Below are 23,910 nucleotides of genomic sequence, written 5' to 3' on the forward strand. Positions count from 1 at the left end.
ATTTGAAACGCTGTCTTTGAAGACTGTATTATGTCTTTTATCCCTCAATCTCAGCCCTTTTTAAATTGAAAAGCCAATTCTCCAAGAACAATGTTTCTCCTCTGATCCTTATTCCTATTTTTCATGGCATATAATCCAAAAAAAAGCTTGAAAGTTTCTTGTCTGGTTTGTTCCACGGTTGAGGTGAGCTAATGTCGTCATGCTGATTTTTAAAAAATCTTGTATCTTTGCTCTCTGAAAATTCTAGAGGAAAAGAAACATGGAAACATAGAAACATTGAAGATAGGAGCAGGAGTAGGTCATTCGACCCTTCGAGCCTGCTCCGCCATTCAACGAGATCATGGCTGATCTTAAAGTTCAGTACCCCGTCCCCGCCTTCTCTCTGTAACCTTTAATACCCTTACACTGAAGAAATAGATCTAATTCCCTCTTAAATAGATTTAATGAACATGCCTCTACTGCCCTCTGTGGCAATGAATTCCACAGATTCACCACCCTCTGGGTCAAGAAATTCCTCCTCATCTCGGTCCTAAATGGTTTGCCTATTATCCTCAAACCATGGCCCCGGGTTCGGGATTTTCCCATCATTGGAAACGTCCCATCTGCATCCATTCTGTCCAGTCCTGCCAGAATTTTATAGGTCTCTATGAGATCCCCTCTCAATCTTCTAAACTCCAGCGAGTACAATCCCAATTTGCGCAATCTTTCCTCCTAAGTCATTCCTGCCATTCCAGGGATCAGCCTGGTGAATCGCCTCTGCACTCCCTCCATTGCAAGAACATCCTTCCTTAGATAAGGTGACCAAAACTGCACACAATACTCCAGGTGGGGTCTCACCAAGGCCCTGTACAGCTGCAGTAAGGTATCCTTGTTCCTACACACTCGAACTCTCTTGATATGAAGGCCAACATACTATTTGCCTTTTTAACCGCCCGCTGTACCTGCGTGCTCGCCTTCAGAGACTGGTGCACAAGTACCCCGAGGTCTCTCTGCACTTCCCCATCTCTTAATCTATTGCCATTCAAATAGTAATCTGCCCTCCGGTTTGTATTACCAATCCCCTCATCCAGATCATTAATGCAAATTGTGAACAGCTGGGGTCCCAGTACAGATCCCTGTGGCACCCCACTGGTCACCGCCTGCCACTCAGAAAACGAGCCAGCCAGCCAGTTCTCAATCCACATCAATACTTTGCCCCCAATCCCATGAGCCTTGATTTTGGAAGCCAGTCGTTTATGTGGGACCTTATCGAAGGCCTTTTGGAAGTCCAGGTTCACCACATCCACTGGCGCTTCCCCCATCTATTTTACCTGTCACCATCTCAAAGAATTCCAATAGATTTGTCAAGCACGATTTACCTTTTGTAAATCCATGTTGACTCTGTCCGATCCCTTCTCTGCTAGTCATATGCTCCGCTATTACATCCTTAATAATGGATTCCATCATTTTGCCCACTACTGATGTAAGGCTCACCAGCCTATAATTCCCCGCTTTTTCTCTACCCCCCTTTTTAAATAGTGGGGTAACATTAGCTACCCTCCAATCCATGGGTACTGATCCTGAGTCTATCGAGTTCTGGAAAATAATTCTTAAAGCATCTGCTATCTGAATGGCCACTTCCTTAAGTACCCTAGGATGTAGATTATCAGGCCCTTGGGATTTATCTGCCTTCATTCCCATCAATTTCCCAAGACCATGTCCTTAGAGATACTGATTTCTTTCAGTTCCTCCCTTGCATTAGTGTCTATGTTTCCCAACATCCTTGGGAGGTTATTTGTATCCTTGTAAAAACAGAACTAAAGTAAGAATTTAATCGGTCTGCCATTTCCTTATTCCCCATTATTTATTCCCCTGATTCCAACTGCAAAGGACCTACTCTGGATTTCACCAATCTTTTCCTCTTGACGTATTTATAAAAGCTTTCGCAGTCGGTTTTTATATTTGCCGCAAGCTCACTTTTGTAATTTATTTTTGCTCTCTTGATTAATCCCTTTGTCCTCCTTTGGTGCATCTTGAACTGCTCCCAGTCTTCGGTTGTGGTACTTTTTTTGGCCAATTGATACGCTCTCTCTTTGGACCTAATGCTGTCTCTAATTTCCCTTGTTATCTATGGTTGAGTCACCTTTTTTGGTTTATTTTTATGCCAAACCGGTATAAACGATTTTTGCAATTTCTCCATTAGATCTGTGAATGCTTTCCATTGTCTATCCACAGTCAACTCCCCCATAAACACCACCCAATCAATCTTACTCAACTCCCGTCTTATACCATCATAATTCCCTTTATTTAAATTCAGGACCTCGGTCTCGGTTTTAATTTCATCACTCTCCACGTCGAGTGAGAATTCGATCATATTGTGATCGCTCCTACCCAAAGGGCCTCGCACAACAAGATTGCTGATTAGCCCCTTATCATTGCCCAATCTAAAATACCCAATCTAAAATGGCCTGCTCCCGAGTTGGTTCCTCGACATATTGGTCGAGATAACCGTCCCATAAACATTCAAGGAATTCCTCCTCCTCTGTATTTTTACCAATTTGACAAGTCCAATCTATATGTAAATTAAAGTCTCCCATGATGACAGCTGTTCCCTTATTGCACACTTTTCTAATTTCTCTTTTAATGCCTTTCCTCACCTCTACACTACTATTTGGAGGCCTATATACCACCTCCACTAACGTTTTCCGCTCCTTGCTATTCCTCAGTTCTACCCATATAGATTACGCATCTTCCGAGTTGATATCCTTTCTGTCAATCGTGTCGGTCCTTTCTCTCACCATCAATACTACCCCACCCCCTTTTCTTTCTTGCCGATCCCTCCTAAATATCGTATACCCTGGGATGTTAAGTTCCCAGGCTTGCCCACCCTGCAGCCATGTTTCTGTAATCCCAATCAAATCATATTTGTTTATCTCAATTTCCACAGCTAATTCATCTACCTTGTTCCGAATGCTTCTTGCATTAAGATATAAAGCCTTCAGATTTGCTTTTTTCACCCTCCTTGCTCTTTCTGATTTTTTACTTTCGCTGCCTAACCTAACTTTTCCTGTTTTATGTTTTCTGTCCTTTGCCCTATCATACAGGTTCCCACCCCCCTGCCAAATTAGTTTAAACCGCACCCGACGGCTGTACCAAACCTAGCTGCCAATATATTGACCCCTTTTGGGTTTAGGTGTAACCCATCCTTCTTGTAGAGGTCATGCCTTCCCCAAAAGAGATCCCAATGATCCAAGAAGCCAAAACCCTGTCCTTTACACCAGCCCCTCAGCCACACATTCATTTTTCTTCACCTTCCATTTTTGTCCTCAGTTGCACTTGGCACAGGTAGCAAACCAGAGATCACCACCCTGGCTGTCCTATTTCTTAGTTTCTGTCCTATCTCTCTGTCATCCTTTTTCAGAACTTCCTCCTTTTTATCTATGTCATTGGTACCCACATGTACCAAGACATCAGGCTGTTCGCCTTCCCCTTTTAGAATACCCTGGACCCGATTTGAGATATCCTGCACCCTTGCACCAGGGAGGCAGCACACCGTGAGGAACTTGTTCTCTGCAGTCCATCCAATTGTTGCCTTTATAAGCTCCACTCATTTAGTTTAGTTGAATGTACATAGCCATTTCTGTGATGTGGGGAGAGTGTTTTATTTCTGGAGAGAAAAAGAATTGGAGTAAAACACTCAAAAGTGAGGGGCTCTGTGGCTGAAGGACACACAGGCAGCGACTCGAGGTGAGGAACCCACGCAGGCTGCGGACTGCTGGAGACTGGATGAAGGAGTACCTGGTATCAGAGCCAGGATGCGAGAAGATGCAGAGGGTGCTAAAGGCTTCCTAAGCGCTTCGGAGGTTCAGATCTGGAGCTCAGTTTTCCGACGACTTGGACTGGAATCTGTGGCTACAGAGGCTGCGGGAGCGCTGGACACTTGGTGACCCTGAGGGACTCCCTTTTGATTCTCTTCTTCTGATTTTAAGAGGTGCCCGACAAGTTCGGCCGACGGTGGTCCTGACTGCCTTACGGCAAACTAAAGCAAAATTTGTGTAATATTTCACCTATTTTATTACATGACAATAAAGGAATCTTGAATCTTGCTAAAGTTGACATATTTGAGAAATCTGTTTTTAACAACCCATGAAATTGTACAATAACACAGCAGAGTCCTTCCTAAGCTCTGCCAATGTGAACTTTGTGGGAAGGAATGATGTTTTGAAAGGCGAGATAAGGTGGGGAGGGTGGCACTGGGGTAGTGTGGTCCAATGTTCTGAAGGGGGAGGAGGGACAGAGTCCAAGTTAAAATAATTAGGCCACATTATTTGAGTGGGGTTGGAGATGAAAAATGTAGACAGACAGCAGGTTTTCAGGATGATGTGAGTATTTTCCCCGAGACACAATTAAGCCAAGGTTGCAATTCAGTCTGTGCAATCACTTACAGGAAGATAAAGATGGGAAGTACCAACAAGTCACAGGAGGTTAGGCAGCATCTGTGGAGAAGTAATAGCTCAGGCCAAGTATTACAAGGAGATTCTGGAGGAGGATGCAGAGGGGATGGTGATTGTTGATCCATTAAGAGAGTCCACGTCATCAACAATGGATGAAGAGAACATGCCAGCAAGAGCATGAAGCAACAATATGGAGAAAGTGACAGTTAAGGGTTTCCTGCTCATCAGATGAATTGTTTCAATGAGCTCTGCTAGGAGAAAAGATGGGGGACAGAAGGGGAAGTGATGTTTACTCAAGAGGCATTGGAGACTGGGATGGCGACAGGAAATCTGTGGAGGGTTGGTGTAGAAATTTCAGACTTTGATGTATTGGAGATGGCTTAGAAATTATCTGCTTACAAATGCATGCAAAAGTGGACACCTATATTAAGACCCGGAAGTCTGCAGATGCTGTAATGCAGTAAAAACAAATGCTGGAAGAACTCAGCAGGTTTCGCAGCGTCCACAGGAGGTAAAGATATGTAAACCAACATTTCAGACCTCAGCCTTTTTTCAAGGCAGAGCTCAGGCTTGCTTGAAACATCAGTTATACGGTATATCTTTACCTCCTATGAACGCTGTGAGACCTGCTGAGTTCCTCCAGCATTTGTTTTTATCTTTATTGGAACTACAAGAAATTTGCTGCTAATTGTCAAGCAAAAAAACAAATAAGTAAACAGAAGAATTCCCAGCTAGTTGTGTTTCGAGCATCCTGTCTGAAATGAAAGTGATCAAAGCTAACAGATGCTTTGCACTTGTTCCCCTGCCCTGACACCTGTCTGGGTGATGGTGTCTTTGTTTGCCTGATGCTTCAGATTCTCTCACCTGTGCTTCATTGTAGCTGTGAACACCAGTCGGTATGCAGAGAGTTACCGGATCCAGACATATGCAGAGTACATTGAAAAGAAACAAGAGGAGAAGAACACCAAGCGGAAATGGACAGAGGAAAGCTGGCGGGAAGTGGAAAGGAAGAGGCTAAAAACTCAGTACACACCACAACCTTACCTGAGCCAGATGTTTGATGTCAACAGGTAAGTGTGAACAAATTGAACCATTGGCTGTGCCCATGGATTGCATTTTAATAGTGTTTTGGAATAGAATGGAATATTATAACAGCATCCTGAGGAAATATGAACATAAATGGAAGTAAGAGGAGGCTTTCTGGCTCCATCCTGTATGCTCCACTATTTCATAAGATCATAGCTCATTGTTTACCTAATAATCACTTTCCAATACTGATCACATAATCCCTTGATTCCTTTAATATCCAGAAATCCATCAGTCTCTGCAATTTATCAGTAACAGAGCACTTTGAGGACTTGGTTGGAAAACTCCAAAGATTCACCGCCCTCTGGTGAAAGAAATTCCCAATTGTCTTAGTTCTGAATTGCTGGCCCCTTATTTTGAGACTGTGGTTCTTGGTTCCGGATATACCTTGAAGGATTTTGTACACTTCAATGATATTACCTCAGGGTTCTCAACCTTTTCTTTCCACTCACATACTACTTTTATTAATCCCTGTGCCATCAGTGCTCCAAGGAATTGCTTAAGGAGGTATGTGAGTGGGAAGGGAAGGTTGAGAACCACTGCTGTAGACCCAATTGTTACTGAAATATGTTGCTTGCGAAAAATGGTCATCAGCCCATTTCCTTTGGAGTTATGAAACTGTCCACTTAATGAGTCAATGAGGTACGATTAAAACAATGGTTTTCAAACTTTTTCTTTCCACCCACATACCACATTAAGCAATCCCTTACTAATCACAGCACCGATGACATAGGGAATACTTAGTGGTATGTCAGTGAAAAGAACAAGGTTGAGAACCACTGTATTACCTCTTCAACTTCCAAGATTTAAGTAATGGAATAGTCTAAAAATGTAGCAGTGCACCATTTTGCTTTTACATGGATAAGTTTGGCATGTACCAACAACACTGTCATCTTCTGAATGAATTATCTAGTGCTATGCATAGAAGAATTTCTATTAATTAAGATGAAAGCATTTTGTTGCTGTTCTTATATTTGCAAATTAAGTTGCAACTTCAAAGGATTTAATTTTCCAATAAAGCCATTCGATTCAAAACCACATTTCAAAAGGAACTTGTAATCTATGAATATTCTCGTACATTGCTAGATGTATTGTGGCTGTGGTATTTCTAAATACATCATGGATAACCATTAAGGGAAACGTGAAGTGTATTAACAGAGCTCCTCTGACACATCCTTGCTTTTTAATTAAACATTTAGTCTGGAAATGTTAGCGTGTCAGCAGAGTGAGTCATGAGCACAGCTGAATTTGGAGAACTTGGGACTTCACTGAAATGGCCAGGGGCTGAATCTGATGAATTGGCGTATGATTTTTTTTTAAAGCTCCCTAAATGAACAATTATACGATAATTTGAATAAGCAGTTTACAAAGATGACAAAATACAATTTTATGGTTCATCCTTTTATGAACAATTTATAATCCATCTTTTTTTTAAAAAAAGTTGTCAGTATGAATTTTAAAAGTTGGGTGTGCAAAATGAGCACGTTTATCTCGTGTATCTAGGGGCTTTGGCTTGTACGTACAAGCAGTAGTTTGTAATAATTTTGTATCTGCCATGAAATAAATATAAACAGTGAAATGACTCTTGTAGTACCAGGGACTTGGGTTCAATTCTGTCATCTATGCATTCTTCCCGTTACCATTTGGATTTCATCCTGAAGCTCCAGTTTCCTCCCACAACTGAAAGACGTGGATTGATAGGCTAATCAACCACTCTAAATCACCCCTAGTGTGTCAGCTCAGTGGTAGAATCTTGGCGGGTATTGATGAGAATGGGAAGATAATTTTTTTTTTAAAAAGATTTAAAGAGCAGGTGATGGTTAGGATGGATTCGGCTGAAGGGCCTGTTTTGTTTCTGAATTTCTCTAACTTTTGCTTCTCAGAAGAGTTGGAACTATAAATGGTTGAACTATACATCAATAAATAGCACATGAGGATGATGCCTGGATTGGAGTACATTCCTTATGAGGGAAGATTGACAGAGCTCAGGGTTTTCTCTTTGGAGGGAAGAAGGGTCTTGTAGAGGTCTACAATATTATGGGAAGCATAGATAGGGTGGATGGCCAACATTTTTTCCCAGACTGAGAGTAGCAAATACCAGAGGATATCTAGACAAGGGGAGGGGACGAAAGTTCAGGGGAGATGTCGGGTATTTATTTATTTTATTTTTTTTTCACATCGAGCTGTGGGTGCCTGGAATTTATTGGTGGTGATGGAGGCTGCAACAATAGGGACATTTAAGAGGCTCTTAGGATGGCATGGTTAGCGTAGCAGTTAGTGCAATACTATTACATTGTGACGGGTTTGAATCCGGCGCAGTCTGGAAGGAGTTTGTTCATTCTCTCAGTGTCTGCGTAGGTTTCCTCTCATTGTTCAAAACATACTGGGGATTGTAGGTCAATTTGGTGTAATTGGATGGTATGGCTCTTTACCATGCTGCATGTCTGAATTTTTAAAAAAATTTCTGGCATATGGACAAAAGAGAAATAGAGGTTATGAGATAAGGAGGGTTTAGATTTATTTGGGTAGGTGTACATAGGTTGGCACAACATCGAGAGCTAAACGGCCTGTCCTGTGCTGTAATGTTAGATATTCACGTTTGCAATATTTCAATAAACTTTTCAATTCTCAAGTCATGACACATTTATGTAGTAATCAATATTATATTGTGTGAGACTAATGACTCTTAGCTGCTTGCTGCTTGGGACCTTTTTCTTCATCTAAGATCCAGCTCTCTTTCAAATAAGAAATAAAAGAAAAACAAGTATACATTTTGTTTTTTGTTTTATTTGTTCCTCAAATGAACCCCAGCATGATGCAATGATTACAGACAGCAGCGGGGTATTAAATTTGTGGCGATGGCAATCCATCCATCTAAGCCACTGAATTGTCTTTTGTCTTTGGGAATTGAGGTTCAAGTTCAAAGTTATTGTCGGAGAACTTGCATGAGATCACATACAACCCTGAGATTCTTTTTCCTGCCGTCCAGGCAGAATTTCTACTTATCGGTAGTGTCTAAACTATATCAAGAGAAAGATGTGTTTACAAATGAGAAAAATGTAAACAACTATACAAATACTGAAAAAAATAAATATTCATTAATAAATGTACAAAGTAAAAGTCCTTAAATAAGTTTGAGTCTGGTGTTTAATAGTTTGATGGTGGAGGAGTAGCAACTGTTCTGGAATTTGGTGGTACAAATATTGTGACACCTTTACCTCTTACCTGATGGCAGTTGTGAGAACAGAATGCTGGCTGGTTTGGATCCTTGATGACTGCTGCTGCTCTCCAACGGCAGCGTTCCATGTACACGCTTTTGATGGGGAATGTTATGCCTATGATATCCTTGGCTGTGTCCACTATTTTTTGGAGGGCTTTCCACTTAGAGATGTTGATGTCCTCGAACCAGGCCGTGAAGCAGCCATTCAGCACATTCTTCTTCCCCTGTCACTTTCTTGATCTCTGATGGGTTTTTTTAAGAGAGAATTTGATGATTTTACCAGTCTGAAGAATGTCCAATGTCTTGGCATTGGTTGTTCACACACTAACGACCAAAACTCACTCTGTTTCCTTACGTGAGTTTAGACAGCAGACCGAAAGTGTGGTAATTAAAGAGGCAGGAATCGCTACGTGTCATCTATACATGCTATTCATTAGCCAGTTGTTCACAGAATGCCTGTGGTTAACTTTAGACTGCAGGTGTTCCTGGAAATTTATGAGGCGTCTAGGAGGTAAAATTTCGGAACGCGAATGACACCCTCATTCCTGTTCTCACCTTTTTACCCAGTGTGCATTCTGGGAAAATGGCAATAATTTCCTGGAATGAAGCAATTGTGGGGCTTTTTTTTTAATATATCTCTACATTCACACAAACTTCTTACCTCATCCCTTATCGTATCCAATTACCACCTTTTGTTGGTCTGGATTTCTTCCCTGTTGATTAAATTCTGAGATTTCCTGCTTCTGGCTTATTCCTCAAAAGGGCTCAGCCTGAAACATCAGCAATAGATCTTTGTCACCAAAAGCTGCTGAAAGGACTGGCTGAGTTCCTCCTGGATTTCAGTGTTATTACTTGAATTGCAGTGTCTGCAGACTTTCATGTTTCCCTCAGCACACTATCCACGACATCCAATAGAAGGTTCATACTGAACCTCTGCAAACTCCTTGGCTCATTGTAGACGCCATATAACCGTTTACAGCACGGAAACAGGCCATGTCGGCCCTTCAAGTCCGTTCCGGTTCACTTGAACAATTCCACTAGCTCCTCCACATGGAGTTCTTTTTCTTTTAGAGATTTAGTCAGTCAGGTACCTTGATAATGAGTGTGGATCTTCTTAACACAGGCTCTGCTGGTCCACCACTGTCTAGCAGTGGTGGTGTTTCCTATGTATGTTGAAACAATTAAGAATTGAGATCTGAGAATTGAATGAACATTTTCTTTGGGGAAATGCAGAATTCTCTTTGTCAGAAGACTTAATGCAGCATTGGGTGAGAATTCAGCAGTAGATGTAGCATGAAGGAAATGGATAAGGTATAAACTCTGATCTCACCTTCGCTGCTTGGTGTGAAATGTGCACTGAGAGGCTGTCTTACTGCATGCGCCCACTCTCTTCCTGCTGTATTTTCAAACTGGGGAAGAAGTTGATCTCAAGCAACCATCTTGTGTAGCCCACTTTGGAACCCTGTTTTTGCCCACCACTCATTTTTACATGTAGATAAGAGAAAGTATAATTTAATTCGACGACAGAAAACATTACTCCAACAGTGAGTGAACTGATAAAGTCCACTTTTGTTTCTGTTTGAATCTAAAGCTTTTCTCTCTAAATTTGTCTTTTGTTATTTTTCTATCATTTCCAACTTTAATCTTCAACTTGTCCTTCCAATTCATAGATGTTGTTCTTGTGTTCACTCCTACTTGGTTACCAATTCATGACAGCAGTAGTTTTCAAACTTTTTCTTTCCACTCACGTCCCACTTTAAATATTCCTGATCCCATAGTGCTCTGTGATATGTAAAGGATTGCTCAAGGTGGTATGTGAGTGGAAAGAAAAGGTTTGAAAACTACTGTTTTAATCATATCTCATTGACTCGTTATGTGCACGGTTTCAGAACTCCAAAGGAAATGGGCCAATGACCATTTTTCTCAAGCCAAATATTTAAGTAACAATTGGGTCTAGAGCAGTAATTCTCAACCTTCCCTTCCCACTTTATTAATCACTGAGCACAGATGGCATTGGGATTATTTAAAGTGGGATGTGAGTGGAAAGAAAAAGGTTGAGAACCACTGTTTGAATCATCCCTCATTGACTCGTTATGTGCACGGTTTCAGAACTCCAAAGGAAATGGGCCAATGACCATTTTTCTCAAGCCAAATATTTCAGTAACAACTGGGTCTGGAGCAATGATTCTCAACCTTCCCTTCCCACCCACATTCCACTTTAAGCAATCCCTTACGAATCACAGAGCACCGATGGTACAGGGATTGCTTAAGGTGGTATGTGCGTGGAAAGAAAAGGTTTGAAAACCTCCAGCTAAAAAATCTCTTGACTCTGATGTTTCTGCCATTTTTTAAACCTCAAGTCAGAGGGACAGATTCTAGCTTGTTCTCTGAAATTCCCAGTTTCTTTGTCCAAAGTATGTCGGGAAATGTGAAATTGTCCACTTTGGCAGGAACAGTAAAAGCCTGAGGTTCCAAGATGCGGAGGGAGCAGGGTGCGTGAATTGTTTGCCGTTACTCCGACAATTGTCCTGAGTTCACCCTAAGCCTGCTCACGTGGGAGAAAAGATGGGTTTAAGGTTCACAGAGCAGCACTATAATTTTGGATATGACCACTGTGTTTCATGCAATCTTGTGTGTCTGTGCACACATCCTGCATCCTCAGCCCTCCATTAACATAAAATGTCATCCTAACCTCTCAAGGGTTATGGCCAGAACTCACAGCAGTGAAAAATCAAGCTGCTCCATTGACTTTTTTGTCAAATACACCGCTTTCTCTCTGAGCCCTCCATCCATTTTGATTGCAGTGAATTTTGAACCTCCAACCATTGAACAACAATGGTGTTTTGGTGGAGGAAATTTTAAATTCATCAGTATCTAAAACTTGTTGATCAGTATTTCTCCTCATGGTTGGTTGAAGGTGTAGCTCGGTGGCCCTACATCATTAACCGATCTAAATGGTGATTTGTTACTTTGGTGACATTGCCACATAACATCTTTCAGTATTGTTGAGACAGACGACAATTCTTCATAAATAAGTTTTGGGGATCGGCAGGAATGTAGCATTGAGGTTGGAAACAGATCAGATGTGACTGTACTTAATGACAGAGCAGTCTTGAAGGGTCAAGAGGCTTCCCCTTGCCCCGAACTTGTAGGTTGGTGTAACCTGACAAGAAAACAATTCCAGAATAATGATGTGAAGCGCAAAATGTTGACAGATATTCTGGGGGGTGGGGGGGGGGGGAATGTACAAAGATGCGTGGAGAAAAAAATGAGGCAATAATGGGTCGAGAATTTCTTGTTGACATTTTTAAAAAGTCCTGGTAGCTGGCTAACATTCTGTTGGTTGAAACTTGCTTTATTTTAATATATTGTCTCCAATAAGCAGAGAGAAACAAAATTCCTTTTTGTTTGATTAAATCCATAAGATTTCCGAACCTCATTCTGCCTTAAATTCCACCTTCTAAAATGTGGAACAGATACGCCTGTCAGCTCTTCAGAAATACAGCCATTTAACCCTCCAATGCTCCTAGAGCAGACGAACTCTCAAGGGAGGAACTATTGAACTGACAGAGCATGAAACCCTTGTGGTTAATTTATTAGGATACATTCTCATCTGCCGTTTGGTTCATTTCCTGCTGTTGATTTCCCCAGCTCGATTTGAGCAAAGGAAGGAGATGCCTTGGTGCATCCAGCCACAACATTCCTTCCTCGAGAAGCATCATCTAAAAACAGAATGATTTGCTAGTCATCTGCTTGATTCTTTCTAGAGGATTACTGATTGTAACAGCATGTACGTGATTGAATAACACGGCAGTGGGCAGATTTCACATGCGTCTTTTATATTTTATTACCTGTACAGTGTTCAGAGAATCCACGTGTGCCTCGACAAACTATTTTACTAATTTCCTAAATTCATCAGGGGATAACACAAAATTTGTTACAAGAAGTTTCTCAATAATTTAATTGCTAAATGTATGCATTGAATTTTAATGAAAAAGACACAATTTATTCTTAAAGTCGCACACAATTAATGACTATAAGTGGCCTCGGGAATTACATCCTCAGTCTTCATTGAACAAAATGCCGCTGGTGTCTCGTTGCTTTCCAAAAGAGCGATTCAATTTGACGATAAAGCAAGTTGAGGGGAGGTCAACACAAAACTAGTGCAGAATTCAAATGCTTACGAGCTTTTACTAAATGTCCTTCCTTGCATTCTTGTTGAAATTGATCAGTAGCGGAATGAATGCTGAAGAATAAATTTTCAGTCATGTTGAAGGCGGTGGAGTTTTTTCCATTTACTGTTCTGTACTGACTGGGCACTAGCAGGATAGAACTGGATGCAAACACTGTCTTTTGAATCCTAAAGGAGAAATTTCCAGGGCACTGAAAATTGAGTTTCAGGGAAAGGTTAAACAGCTTAGGACATTTTTTCCTTGGAGCGTAGAAGAATGAAGGGAAATTTGATAGAGGTATGAGGGGTATAGGCAGAGTAAATGTAGGTAGGCTTTTTCCGCTGAGGGTAGGTGAGATCCAAACCAGAGGACGTGGGTTAAGGGGAAAGATTTAGGGGGAACATTAGGGGAAACTTCACACAGAGAGTGATGGGGGTGTGGAATGAGCTGCCAGGTAAAGTGGTGAGTGCAGCTCAATTTTAACATTTAAGAATTTGGACAGGTATGTAGATGGGAGGGGTATGGCGGACCATGGCCAGGTGCAGGTCCATGGGGCTAGGCAGAAAAATAGTTCAGCACTGAGTACAAAGCCTGAAGGGCCTGTTTCTGTTCTGTAATGTTCTGTGTTTCTATGGCACATTTTCAGTTTATTGATTTCTAATTGTGGAAACCTGTTGCTCAAATTGAACTCTGATGTAATTTTAATTTTTTCAAACAAAACTTGAATTTTTAATTTAGACATACAGCACAATAACAGGCCACTTCGGCCTACAAGTCCGTGCCCCCCAATTTATACCCCATTAACCTCCACCCCCAGTATGTTTTTTGAACAGTGGGAGGAAACCAGAATGCCCCCTCCCCCAGAGAAAACCCATACAGACATGGGGAGAATGTACAAACTCCTTATGGACAGTGTGGGACTTAAACCTGGACCAGTCCTGATCGCTGGTGGCTATGAAGACGTTGCACGAACCACAATGCCAACTGTGGCATCCTTTTTAAAGGAATAAAAACACATGCAATTCCTTAGTGTAATGTTGGACTTGTTCAGATGCTGATCGAGAGCCAGAGGCTGTGCTTGCCAATTGGTGCTGTTTGTGGATCGCGTGATTGATCTTAGAACATATTTTTGTTGCATCAGATACAGGAATGTCAATGAGACCATTCCAGCACCATTACACAATAAGCAATCATCATTTTAGGGCAGCCAGGAGGTGAACACTACTTAAAATGGAAGCACCTAGATAAATGTATGGAGTGTGGAAACACATTTGGTGTCTGAGATGTTCTCTGATCTGCATTCCATATTCGCAAGATGACTTCACTAGTTCATTTTAAAGGCATATGGTTGCTAGCAGTTTGGAAATGAGGTATATTGCAAACTATTCCGTTTGGTTCCAAGTGTTGGTAAACATTTCACAGGATTGAAAAATGTAATTAAGATTCCCTGTGGCAGCAGGAATATTTGTTGAGCTGATACATTCTTTTGGACAAAAAAAAAACTTCATTCCAAGTTTCTGTATTTCCTGAGTGTAAGATTGTGCTTTTTTGAATTGCAGGTTAGCAGCTTGTTCCAAATAGAGGATCATTTATATTTAAACTTGGTGTGGAACCTGCATGTAACAAGTTGGTTAATTTGAATAGCAATTTTATCCTACAATTTCGGAACTGCCCTATCATCTTGATTTTTTTTTTCCTTTTAAATTATCTTTATTGAGTTTGATTTAAAAAAAATAAATACATATTAATCCAATACATGGGCTGAAATACAAGACAGATAATTTTTACTTCTCAATCAAACCCATTTTGTCAAAATATCTTAAAAGATAAAAGGAACCCCCCCCCCGAATAAATCAAACCCCTCCCTCGAAACAAGGTTAACTTGCATATCTAATATACATAGGAAACCGGACAGCGCTGCAGGGGAGCATCTAAACACCCTAATTCTTTAAATTATGGTACTCTTCCATGAATGGGCTCCATGCCTTGAAACAATTTACCTTTACATCTTTAACATTTATATCTGATTTTTTTAAACTTGGGAAGGACATGACCTCCTGTAACCATTGAATATGGGTAGGTGGAGGACTGTCTTTCTATTTCATCAAGATTTCCTGTCTTGTGATCAATGAGGTAAAAGCTAGAATTTGCTTGAGATGGAGTCGATAGTATTTCCTCTTTTTGAGAAAATCCCCATAAAGCAGTTAAGGGGAAAGGTTCTAATTTGACCTTAAAAATGACTGATCCATTTTTTGAATAACATAAAACTAAGATTTGTACTGTCAGGCTAGGAATGTTTATTCATGTGTAACTTCTTAGTTAACTTATCCACTGCATGGCTCTTCAATCCAGCCACTTGCACAGCTCATTTAGAGTTCCCATGGCACCAGTCTATAATTTAAATGGTTGACAAAAAGCGTACATGCAGAATTAAACCTTCTTTAGTGCTAAACATTCACCCAAGATTTGAATAGTGTGCCAAAAAAAAACTTATCAGTAGTCCATGTTGAGTCTGATTTCTGCTGACCTTGACTGTGGCCCTTTGTCCCTGTGTAAGGTTGGAGAATTGGTGTTTGCTATGTGAACCAAAAGCTCAGTCAAAAAATCCCAATGGTTTTACTAACTTTTAAAGGTGATGGCATCACTAGCAAGCTGGTGTTCACTGCTTACCTTTGGTTGCCCTTGACGGCTTGACTTGTTGAATTATTGCATTCGTGACTACTTTCCAATAAAACATTGATTTTGCTTCAATCACATTGCAGAGGTTCTTGCAATAACTGGCGGAAGGGGAGTAGTCAGTGCAATGGCAAGGGCTCGTCAGCCAGAAGGGCCGTGCTTTTTTTTTAATTTGAACAACTAATAAGGTGCATTGGGTTGGAGTTGATCATTGTTCTGCATTATCAATCACTTGACCCTTGCATATCACCTTTCCTCCCTCCTTCCATTTCAGAGCAAATCCAATGGTGAGCAAACGAAGCATGAGTCCGATTGAGGAAGAGGCAGGATCTGAAGAAATGGAGGAGAATGCGATTACGGGTGATAATTCGGGTAGTGCCTGGATTGATTCTTCACTCATAGAAACCAGAAAAATCAAGAAACAAAAGCAGAAAAAGGAGCGGCAGCAAGGAAAAACTGGTAAATTGATTTGCTGTAAATGTGTATGTCAATAATGGTGGCTATGGACAAATATATCAAAGGAAGCATTAATGTAGTTATTGGAGATTTAATTTTTTTCAAGCTACTGTTGTGGAAATAAGGTAAGTTCTGCTTGTGGGTTTTATTAACTTCTAACAATGAAAGAAAGGCATGGCAGATTCACACCATTATTCCTTGCACATACTTAACTCTTTGGACTCAGCGTCCCAGTTTTCAGGGACTACCACGAAGCGCATATACTCCATGTCCCGGTTTTCTGGGACTGGACCACCTGTCGGTTCATACTGTACTACCGTAAAGGTTTTCCCCCTGGACCCATTCTGGCGTATATATCGTGAAAGGTTAAATATGGTCAGGGTCCAAAAGTTCTGCTGAATATTTTAACGAATGGAAAGGTTGACATCCTTTGTTCCTCTTTTTTTAAAAGGAAAAAAATCGGTTGAATAGATTTCTAAATGGCTTCGAAATTATGAAGCCATTCTATTTCAGACAGTGACTAGGTTTAATATGCTGTGGATGTGGCAGCTCAGGATTAGCACGTTAAAGGAAGTGGCATATAAGAACTTGACCTTGGATTTTCCTTACATTTTGGATGAATTCTATTCCATGGAGATGTCGTTCCTCAACATTGCCCGGCAAAATGTTGCTTGCCACTTGTCTGCCCATGCCTGAAGGTGTAGCATGGTCAGACGTGGGCTGCTTTACTTTCCATTAAGTTGTAAATTGTGTTGAATCCCATACAGTCATTAATAAACATCCCTTTTCTGTCCATGTGACGGAAAGAAAGGCCATTAAAGCAGCTCAAAATGACTCCAGCTTGGGACACTGTCCTAGAGCTTTGGCAGTGAGGACATGGGGCTAGAATGATTGATCTCCAACAGTCACACCAGCTTCCTTTTCGGTGAAGTTTGATTCTAGCCATTGGATGTTTATCCCCTTCATAACTGTTGACTGGCTTCCTCACTCCATCTATTACTGCCTTACACAGATATAAAAACAGATATACTTGCCCATCTTTTCACATTTAGACCAAGGGCTACAATGTTAACTACAGCAAAGTGATCATCCAAAGCCCAAGCTGATTATTGGCAAGTGCTGCTTGATAGTACTTTTAACAGTGTGTGCCATCACTTTGATTGAGAATAGACTGATGTTGGTTGCGATTAACCAGATGGATTTGTTTGGCATTTTGTGAAAGTTCCCCAAATTTTTCATTGACAGGTAGGTGCTAGTATCATCGTTCTACTTGAAGAGCTTGGCTGGGGCACATCTTTGTGCAACATTAATGTCACACATCTTGAAAGCTAGACAAACAATATGGACCAAGTAACTGGTGTGTCTGGCTGAATGTGGTAGCGAGAGCTTTAGCCCCCTTGTTCTATGTTTCACCACTCTGAAGATGGGAATTTGCTTGGAACCTTCTCCCATTAGTTTAATTTTCCATCATTCACAACTGAATGTGATTTGACAGCAAGCTTTGATGTGGTCTGTGGTAGAATTGCTCAGGTCTGTCCATTGCAAGCTGCTTTTACTCTTTAGTGAACATGTGGTCTTGCAGCTTTGAGAGACTGGCATCTAAGCACTCTGGTTTCCCTACCCCCACCCACCAACTAAACCAGTTGTTTAGCATGCAATTCCTGGGTCAATGTTTCTGGTTGATTAGACTGTGTAGCAATCATCAGGCTTTAACAAGAATGGGACTTGAAGGCAGTGGTTCAAATATATATATTTAGCAAATAAAACTTGAACAAAACCAATTTATTTAGCAATATGAAAGGATAAATTTACATCTCACCTGTAACTACATTGTTTTCACACTAAATTGCCTACACCTGCGGCCATATTTTCTGCAAGTCGATGTCCCAGCCAGGCAGACACCCCCTCGAGCGATCCCGGCCAGTCACCATCCCCAGCAGTCACCCCCACCCCCTCCTCACCTGATCGATAGCGCATGATGCATGTCATGGGCTGAGACTGCAGGAAATGTTTGGACCGCCCCTTTGGATCTTTCCACCGCCCACTTTGGACGTGGAGAGCTAAAGGTTTATTTTTTTTTAAGAAAGCTGTTATCTGGTCCAATTTCAAAAATGACACCATCTCAAAGAATACAATTTTACTGCAAGCCTTTCCATTTTTCTGGGAGGTGAATTTTGCTGCTGATGTGGACCCAGGAGAGCGGAGACACAGTGCTGCTTTAACGGGTTCAACTACCTGGTCCAAATGCTGGCTTTAAAAGGCCTGCTAAAGGAGCCAGTTGGTTAGTAAAATCCTGCAACTGAAGAGGTCTGTGCCCAAGATAGTGGTGCCTCTGCAGCAGCCACCAGGGGAGAGCGGACCAGACCAGCACAGGGCACCAGAAACTGAGAGAACCCCACCCCCCAAAACATGAGGAGGAGAAGCAGAAGAGATGACTCTACAAGAAGGTGACCTTGGCAGTGGACCAGTGAGGGGCTGAGGGATCCTCACTGGCTGCGGATGGCTTGTGGTCACAGAACCTGCACAAGCTGTGGGTTGCTGGAGACCAACTCATGGGAACCAGGTATCAGATCTGGGATTTAATAAGGTGCTGAGGGCGAGAAGGTCTCCCGAAGGGCCTCTGGCACTTGATTGTGTACAAGATTTAGATCTGGAGCTCAGGTTGCTGATGGAACAAACAAGAGTCTCTGCAACTGCAGAGGCTGTGGGCCTGCTGGACGTGAATCCGTGGACACTCAGGGACTAATGGGACTAGCTTTTCTTTCTCGAGGGCGACGGGTGACACGAATGACGACTTTGTCTGCCTTGCATCAGGCAGAAGCTAATTTTGTGAAATATTACAAGTTACCTGACAATAAAGGAATCTTGAATTATAAATGTGTAAAGAGAAATGGACAGGTCGTATGAATCCATACAACAGTGGAACTCTCATTGGGAAATGATTGTGGTTCAAGGCCCAAAAAATTCCAGAGGACCTGTTTATCTCTCGAATCTAAGTGGTTTGATAAATTTGAAAATTACTTGTGGCCAATGAACAGAAGTTTCATGACTCAGTGGTAAAGTTGGCCATCAACAAATGAACTTTCGCAGCAATGAATTGCGAAGGGTTTACATTCTAAAAATTAAGTATGAAAAAGCATGATGTATAACAATTCTTAAGAAAAAAAAAAATCCATTCCCAGTGGTGAAGCTGCAGACCTGTTTCTGCCTTGAAGCTTGGTTCCAATCCTGTACTCTGCTGTCTATATGGAGTTTGCACTCTCTTCTTGATCGTCTGGGCTTCTTTCTGGTGTTCTATTTGCCTCCCACATCGTAAAGACGTGAAGGTGAGTAGATTAATTAGCCGCTGTAAATTTCCCATCGTATGTTAGTGATGGAAAGATGTGAATGTGTGGTGAATAAAGGGATAGAGTAATGTAACCAGAACCATTAATTTTCATGACTGAAGTTGTGAGAAGTCTTGTATCCAAATTATATACTGATACAGTATTGTAACTGGTAGGGAGAGCATAATTGGAGTATATGAGTAGGTATGTGATTGTACAGCTCAAATTGATTGCATCCTCAAATGCCAATGCCATGAAATAACTTGTAATAAGTAATGGACTCCAACCCTTGGGATTCAGATTTCAAATTTATTGTCCAAGTACATACATGACATCACATACAACCCTGAGATTCTTTTTCCTGTGGGTGAGACCGAATTACCACTTATTGGTGCTGCAAAATCTGTACTCAACGTACACATGCAAACAAATAAATAAATGTAAACAAACTGTGCAATACAGAGATTTTATTTAAAAATCAATAAAGTGCAAAAATGAGAGCCTTTAAATGAGTCCCTGGTTGAGTTTGTCATTGAGGAGTCTGATGGTGGAGGGGGAGCAGCTATTCCTGAACCTGGTGATGCTACCCACACACAATTGTTAAATGATATGTCTTGTTTAAGTTTAGAAAACTATTAGATTTGCCATTAAAGATTCAAATCCTAATTTCTAAGGATATGGAGCCCTTTTATCTAAATTTTTTTTTGTAATTCTTTATTTATCGCACTATGAACCATATCAACCAATATATTTACAGATGCATCTCCTTAAATATTCACAGTGACATTTTCTCTTTTTTTTCCCCCATAATCTAAATTTTTCGGGTTGTTTTATGCTGTCTATTTCCAGGTTGTCGTCACTTGATGCCCGTATGTTAATTTTTCTTCCCAACCTTGTATGTGATAGAGGTTTTGAATTAACGGGTATTTTTTATTTTTCTTGTAATTTGTATTTCAATACATGATTGTATTAATTTTTGTACTATTGCAAACTTCAATAAAATATCTTAAAAAGAAAAAAATACCTGGTGGTGCGTGTCTGGTGCCACCTGTACCTCTTTCCTGATGGTAGCAGCGAGAACAGAGCATGTGCTGGGTGGTGTAGTTCCTTGATGATTGCTGCTGCTCTCCCACAGCAGCGTTCCCTGTAGATGGCTTCTTCAAGCTAGTCTAAATTAAACTCTAAAAATTCCTTGAATTATTACTCAATTTAAAAAAAATTAAACATTCAGCTCGGTAACAAGCCCTTCCGGCCCATGAGCTACCCATATACCCCAATTAACCTGCAGCCCCCGTCTGTCTTGAAGGGTGGGAGGAAACCAGGGCACCCAGAGGAAGCCCACACAGACTCGGTGAGAATGTACAAGCTCCTTTACAGACAGTGAAACAGGATCACTGGTACTGAAGCAGTGCTAACCTTGCCATGATTTGGTGATTTCAGTGAAGCGAGGTTCCCTAGAAAAATACGTGTTGAATTGCAGGTATAGATTGATAATTGCCCCGAATTCTGCACTGTAAATAAAAATCAAACTGTGTCTGTGTGCCCATTGTGGGGTTGTGGGTAAGTGGCTTTCAGAGTGGGGTTGCAGTGCTCTGTCACTTGCTTCCACAGAACACATTTCTTCTTACTTCATTAAAGTTCTGGCTTTGTTGGCAGTCACAGTATGTCTCAATTTCCAAGGAAGGTTTATAATTTGTGACAGACATCGTACTTGTATGAGAGTTCAAATCCTTGTTTTAGATGCCAGTCTGACTGTAGATGCTGATGTTGCTCATTGTTGACTGATGCAATGATTCCAAAGAGAAAGATTCTATATCCTCTGAAAATCAGGACATTCTCGTTGCAACATTCAGATGGTAGCCTGCCCCATCCTATGTGCCTTTCCCTTCCCAAAGATCTTCCCCTAAAGGTCCCCTCAGAGAGCTGCCTTCCTTAGCCCTGTACCCTCTTCCCTCTATCACCTCAGCTTTTTTTCTCTTCTAGCCTGTGCTGTTCCCCTTCTCCCCCTCCCCCCCCCCCCCCCACCACACCTTTTTATTTGGGCATCTCCCTGTTTTATCCTGATTCCCAACAAAGGACTCAGGCCTGATGTGTTGCCAACTTTGCTTCCTCTGGATGCTGCGTGACCTGAAAGTTGCATTCGACCCCAGCATCTGCAGACTTTCTTGTTTAACTCCCTTCCCGAAAGGTCCTTGGTTTGATGTCCTAGAATGTGTTCCCTTTTGATTTTATCCAGTGGTGGTCCTCACTGCATTTGGAAACGGCAAATGCAGTTTTGTTTCAGCAAGATAAATGAAAAATACAACCATGCCAAGATATGGAGTGTGCTCCGTACTGAACCACTTTTAAATCTCTCTTGCAATGTTGCTATCTTGTAGGTAAGGGATCTCCTGACATGGCCAATTTGACGAGAGCCATGGCAGTCTTTTTAAGACTGTCTCTTGCAGCAGTGTCCCTCCTTTTGACAAGTGTGGCTGTTGGCGTATACTTCAGCTAAGGTATTGAATTTTGGCAGCTTGGTCCTTGATGCAGATTTTCTGATGAAATAAAAAAAACACTTGTATGTCAAGATTTTGGTCAGTGAAATGTCACCTACCCATGGTATCCTTTCTTCTCAAATGGTTTTCTTTATCAATCTTTGTATTTTTATATCTATAATGAACAAATGCAAATTTTGTTCAGTAGTTATTGCCTTTCCATCTGCGTTCATTTATTCGTTCTTTACGAATAGAACAGAGTTGTGTTGGAATGGAAAGACTGAAATAATTTAGCATTATAGAGGTTGCACTTTATTTGAGATGACTCTGATGAGAATTTAAAAAGTTTATTCTTCTCCGAGATGCAGTGATCTTGAAATTGCCTTTTGGTCCCTAATTTTAAAATATTAGTAGCTGCCTGTCCTTGCGGTTCTAATTTAGTGCATGCTTCTGAAAGCGTATCTCAATTAATTTGTTGCACCTTGTCAAACCAGTCAAGTTGGTGAGGTGTTTGTGACTGACCCTGACATGTAATTCTGGAGGTGACAGTAAATCCATGCACCATCAACCTCTCCTCTTCTCCTGACCTTGTTAAAAGTTAACTATCACTTGCTTGATACAAATTTTTAAGGGATTTTTTTTTTTGCCTGAAAGCTGAAAATAAAGGAACATCAACAATCTTAAAAGCCGAACACAGTTTGGTATCTAGGCAGCTGCTAAGTTTATAACCATGTATTTACTGCTTTTGAGGAAATTGAGAATCAAATAGTGGGAGTGCATTGTAAGAGATTTAAAAAAAATGCTTCTAATAAATGCCCATGGATGTAAATGTCTAACTTGCCGGAAAGGCAAAACTACCAGTAAAATGGTGACAAGAAAATCCCTGTGCACTGATTGGGTTTTTAGTGTGGCAGAAATGCCAGGTGACAACCTAGTCAGTGCTTGGTCATCGAATTGAGAGACCATAAGAAATCGGAGCCAGAGTTCCTTGTGTCTTTTCCATCCAATCAGATTATGACTGATCTTTTCCTGCAATGACTTAGTACACTGCAACTGCTATATTCTATCCTCTGGAAGGAGCATCCACGACCGGGATTAAATACCTGCAGGGCGACAAAACTTCTTGAAACAGCACCTCTTTTCCTGAATTGCTCAAACTTTATTTTGAGTGACTCCGATTCTCGAGATCGAAAACATCATTCCGTGATGAATCACTTGTCATTCTGCTTAACTCAAGTAAATATAGGCCCAATCTACTCGATCTCTCAGAATAATGTTGTCTCTGAAATTGATTTGGTTCACTTTAATTTTGGAATAACAAATGCTTTGAAAAGAAGTGCTTTAGCCTGTTATGTTCAATGTGAATTCGAAATGGGAGTAGGAGAGGCTTATGAGCCTTGGTAAGGTAATGGCTGACGTGATGATCTGTTGGAGAGGGATAATATTTGACAAGACTTTGGACAGTTCAGTCATCCACTGGCCCTGTTGAAAACTACCATTCCCATCCCCCTTTCCACAGGAATCCCAAACATTTTCTTTGTCTCAAGAATACCAAATAGAAATTAATTGATTTTGTAGCAGGCACATAGCATGGGTGAAGCTGCAACCTCCATGGGCTCTGCTCTGATGAAGAATCTGCCTGCTCTCTTTATCATGTGGCCACACCAAACACTTCATTAAAGGGAGCAGACGATGAAATTGTATTCAAATTATTTTGTTAAAAGGGCAAAAATAAATGGCCAAATATTGGAGTTTCTTTCATTAGTATATAGCTTGGGATCTGCAAAACTGCAAATGGATTTTACTTTAAGTTTATAAATTTAGACATACAGCACAGTGACAGGCCATTTTGGCCACAAGTCCATGCCTCCCAATTAACCTACAAACCCCAGTACGTATTGAAGGGTGAGAAGAAACTGGAGCCCCTGGGGAAATCCCATACAGACACGGGGAGAATGTACAAACTCCTTACAGACAGCTCAGGACTCAAACCCCGGACCTGATCGATGGCGCTATAAAGGCATAGTACAAACATTACGCCAACCGTGCCGCTTTGTATTAACG

At 41.1% G+C, this 23,910-nt stretch overlaps 1 protein-coding gene across 5 annotated transcripts in view; it reads left to right on the plus strand.

Moving 5' to 3' along the window:
• Positions 1-23,910, plus strand: part of parn (poly(A)-specific ribonuclease (deadenylation nuclease)) — a 95,841-nt gene that overhangs the window by 69,267 nt on the left and 2,664 nt on the right. For 4 of the 5 annotated variants that reach the window (XM_069905086.1, XM_069905087.1, XM_069905090.1 and 1 more), the window contains 3 exons: positions 5,314-5,503; positions 15,862-16,046; positions 21,748-21,867. In XM_069905086.1, coding sequence (XP_069761187.1) covers positions 5,314-5,503; positions 15,862-16,046; positions 21,748-21,866 — 494 coding nt within the window. In that variant the 3' untranslated portion in view covers position 21,867. The remainder of the gene's footprint in view (positions 1-5,313; positions 5,504-15,861; positions 16,047-21,747; positions 21,868-23,910) is intronic. The other variant, XM_069905088.1, reaches the window with a different exon arrangement.

This window comes from Narcine bancroftii, chromosome 12 (genome assembly GCF_036971445.1).
Source record: "Narcine bancroftii isolate sNarBan1 chromosome 12, sNarBan1.hap1, whole genome shotgun sequence".
NCBI lineage: Eukaryota > Metazoa > Chordata > Chondrichthyes > Torpediniformes > Narcinidae > Narcine > Narcine bancroftii.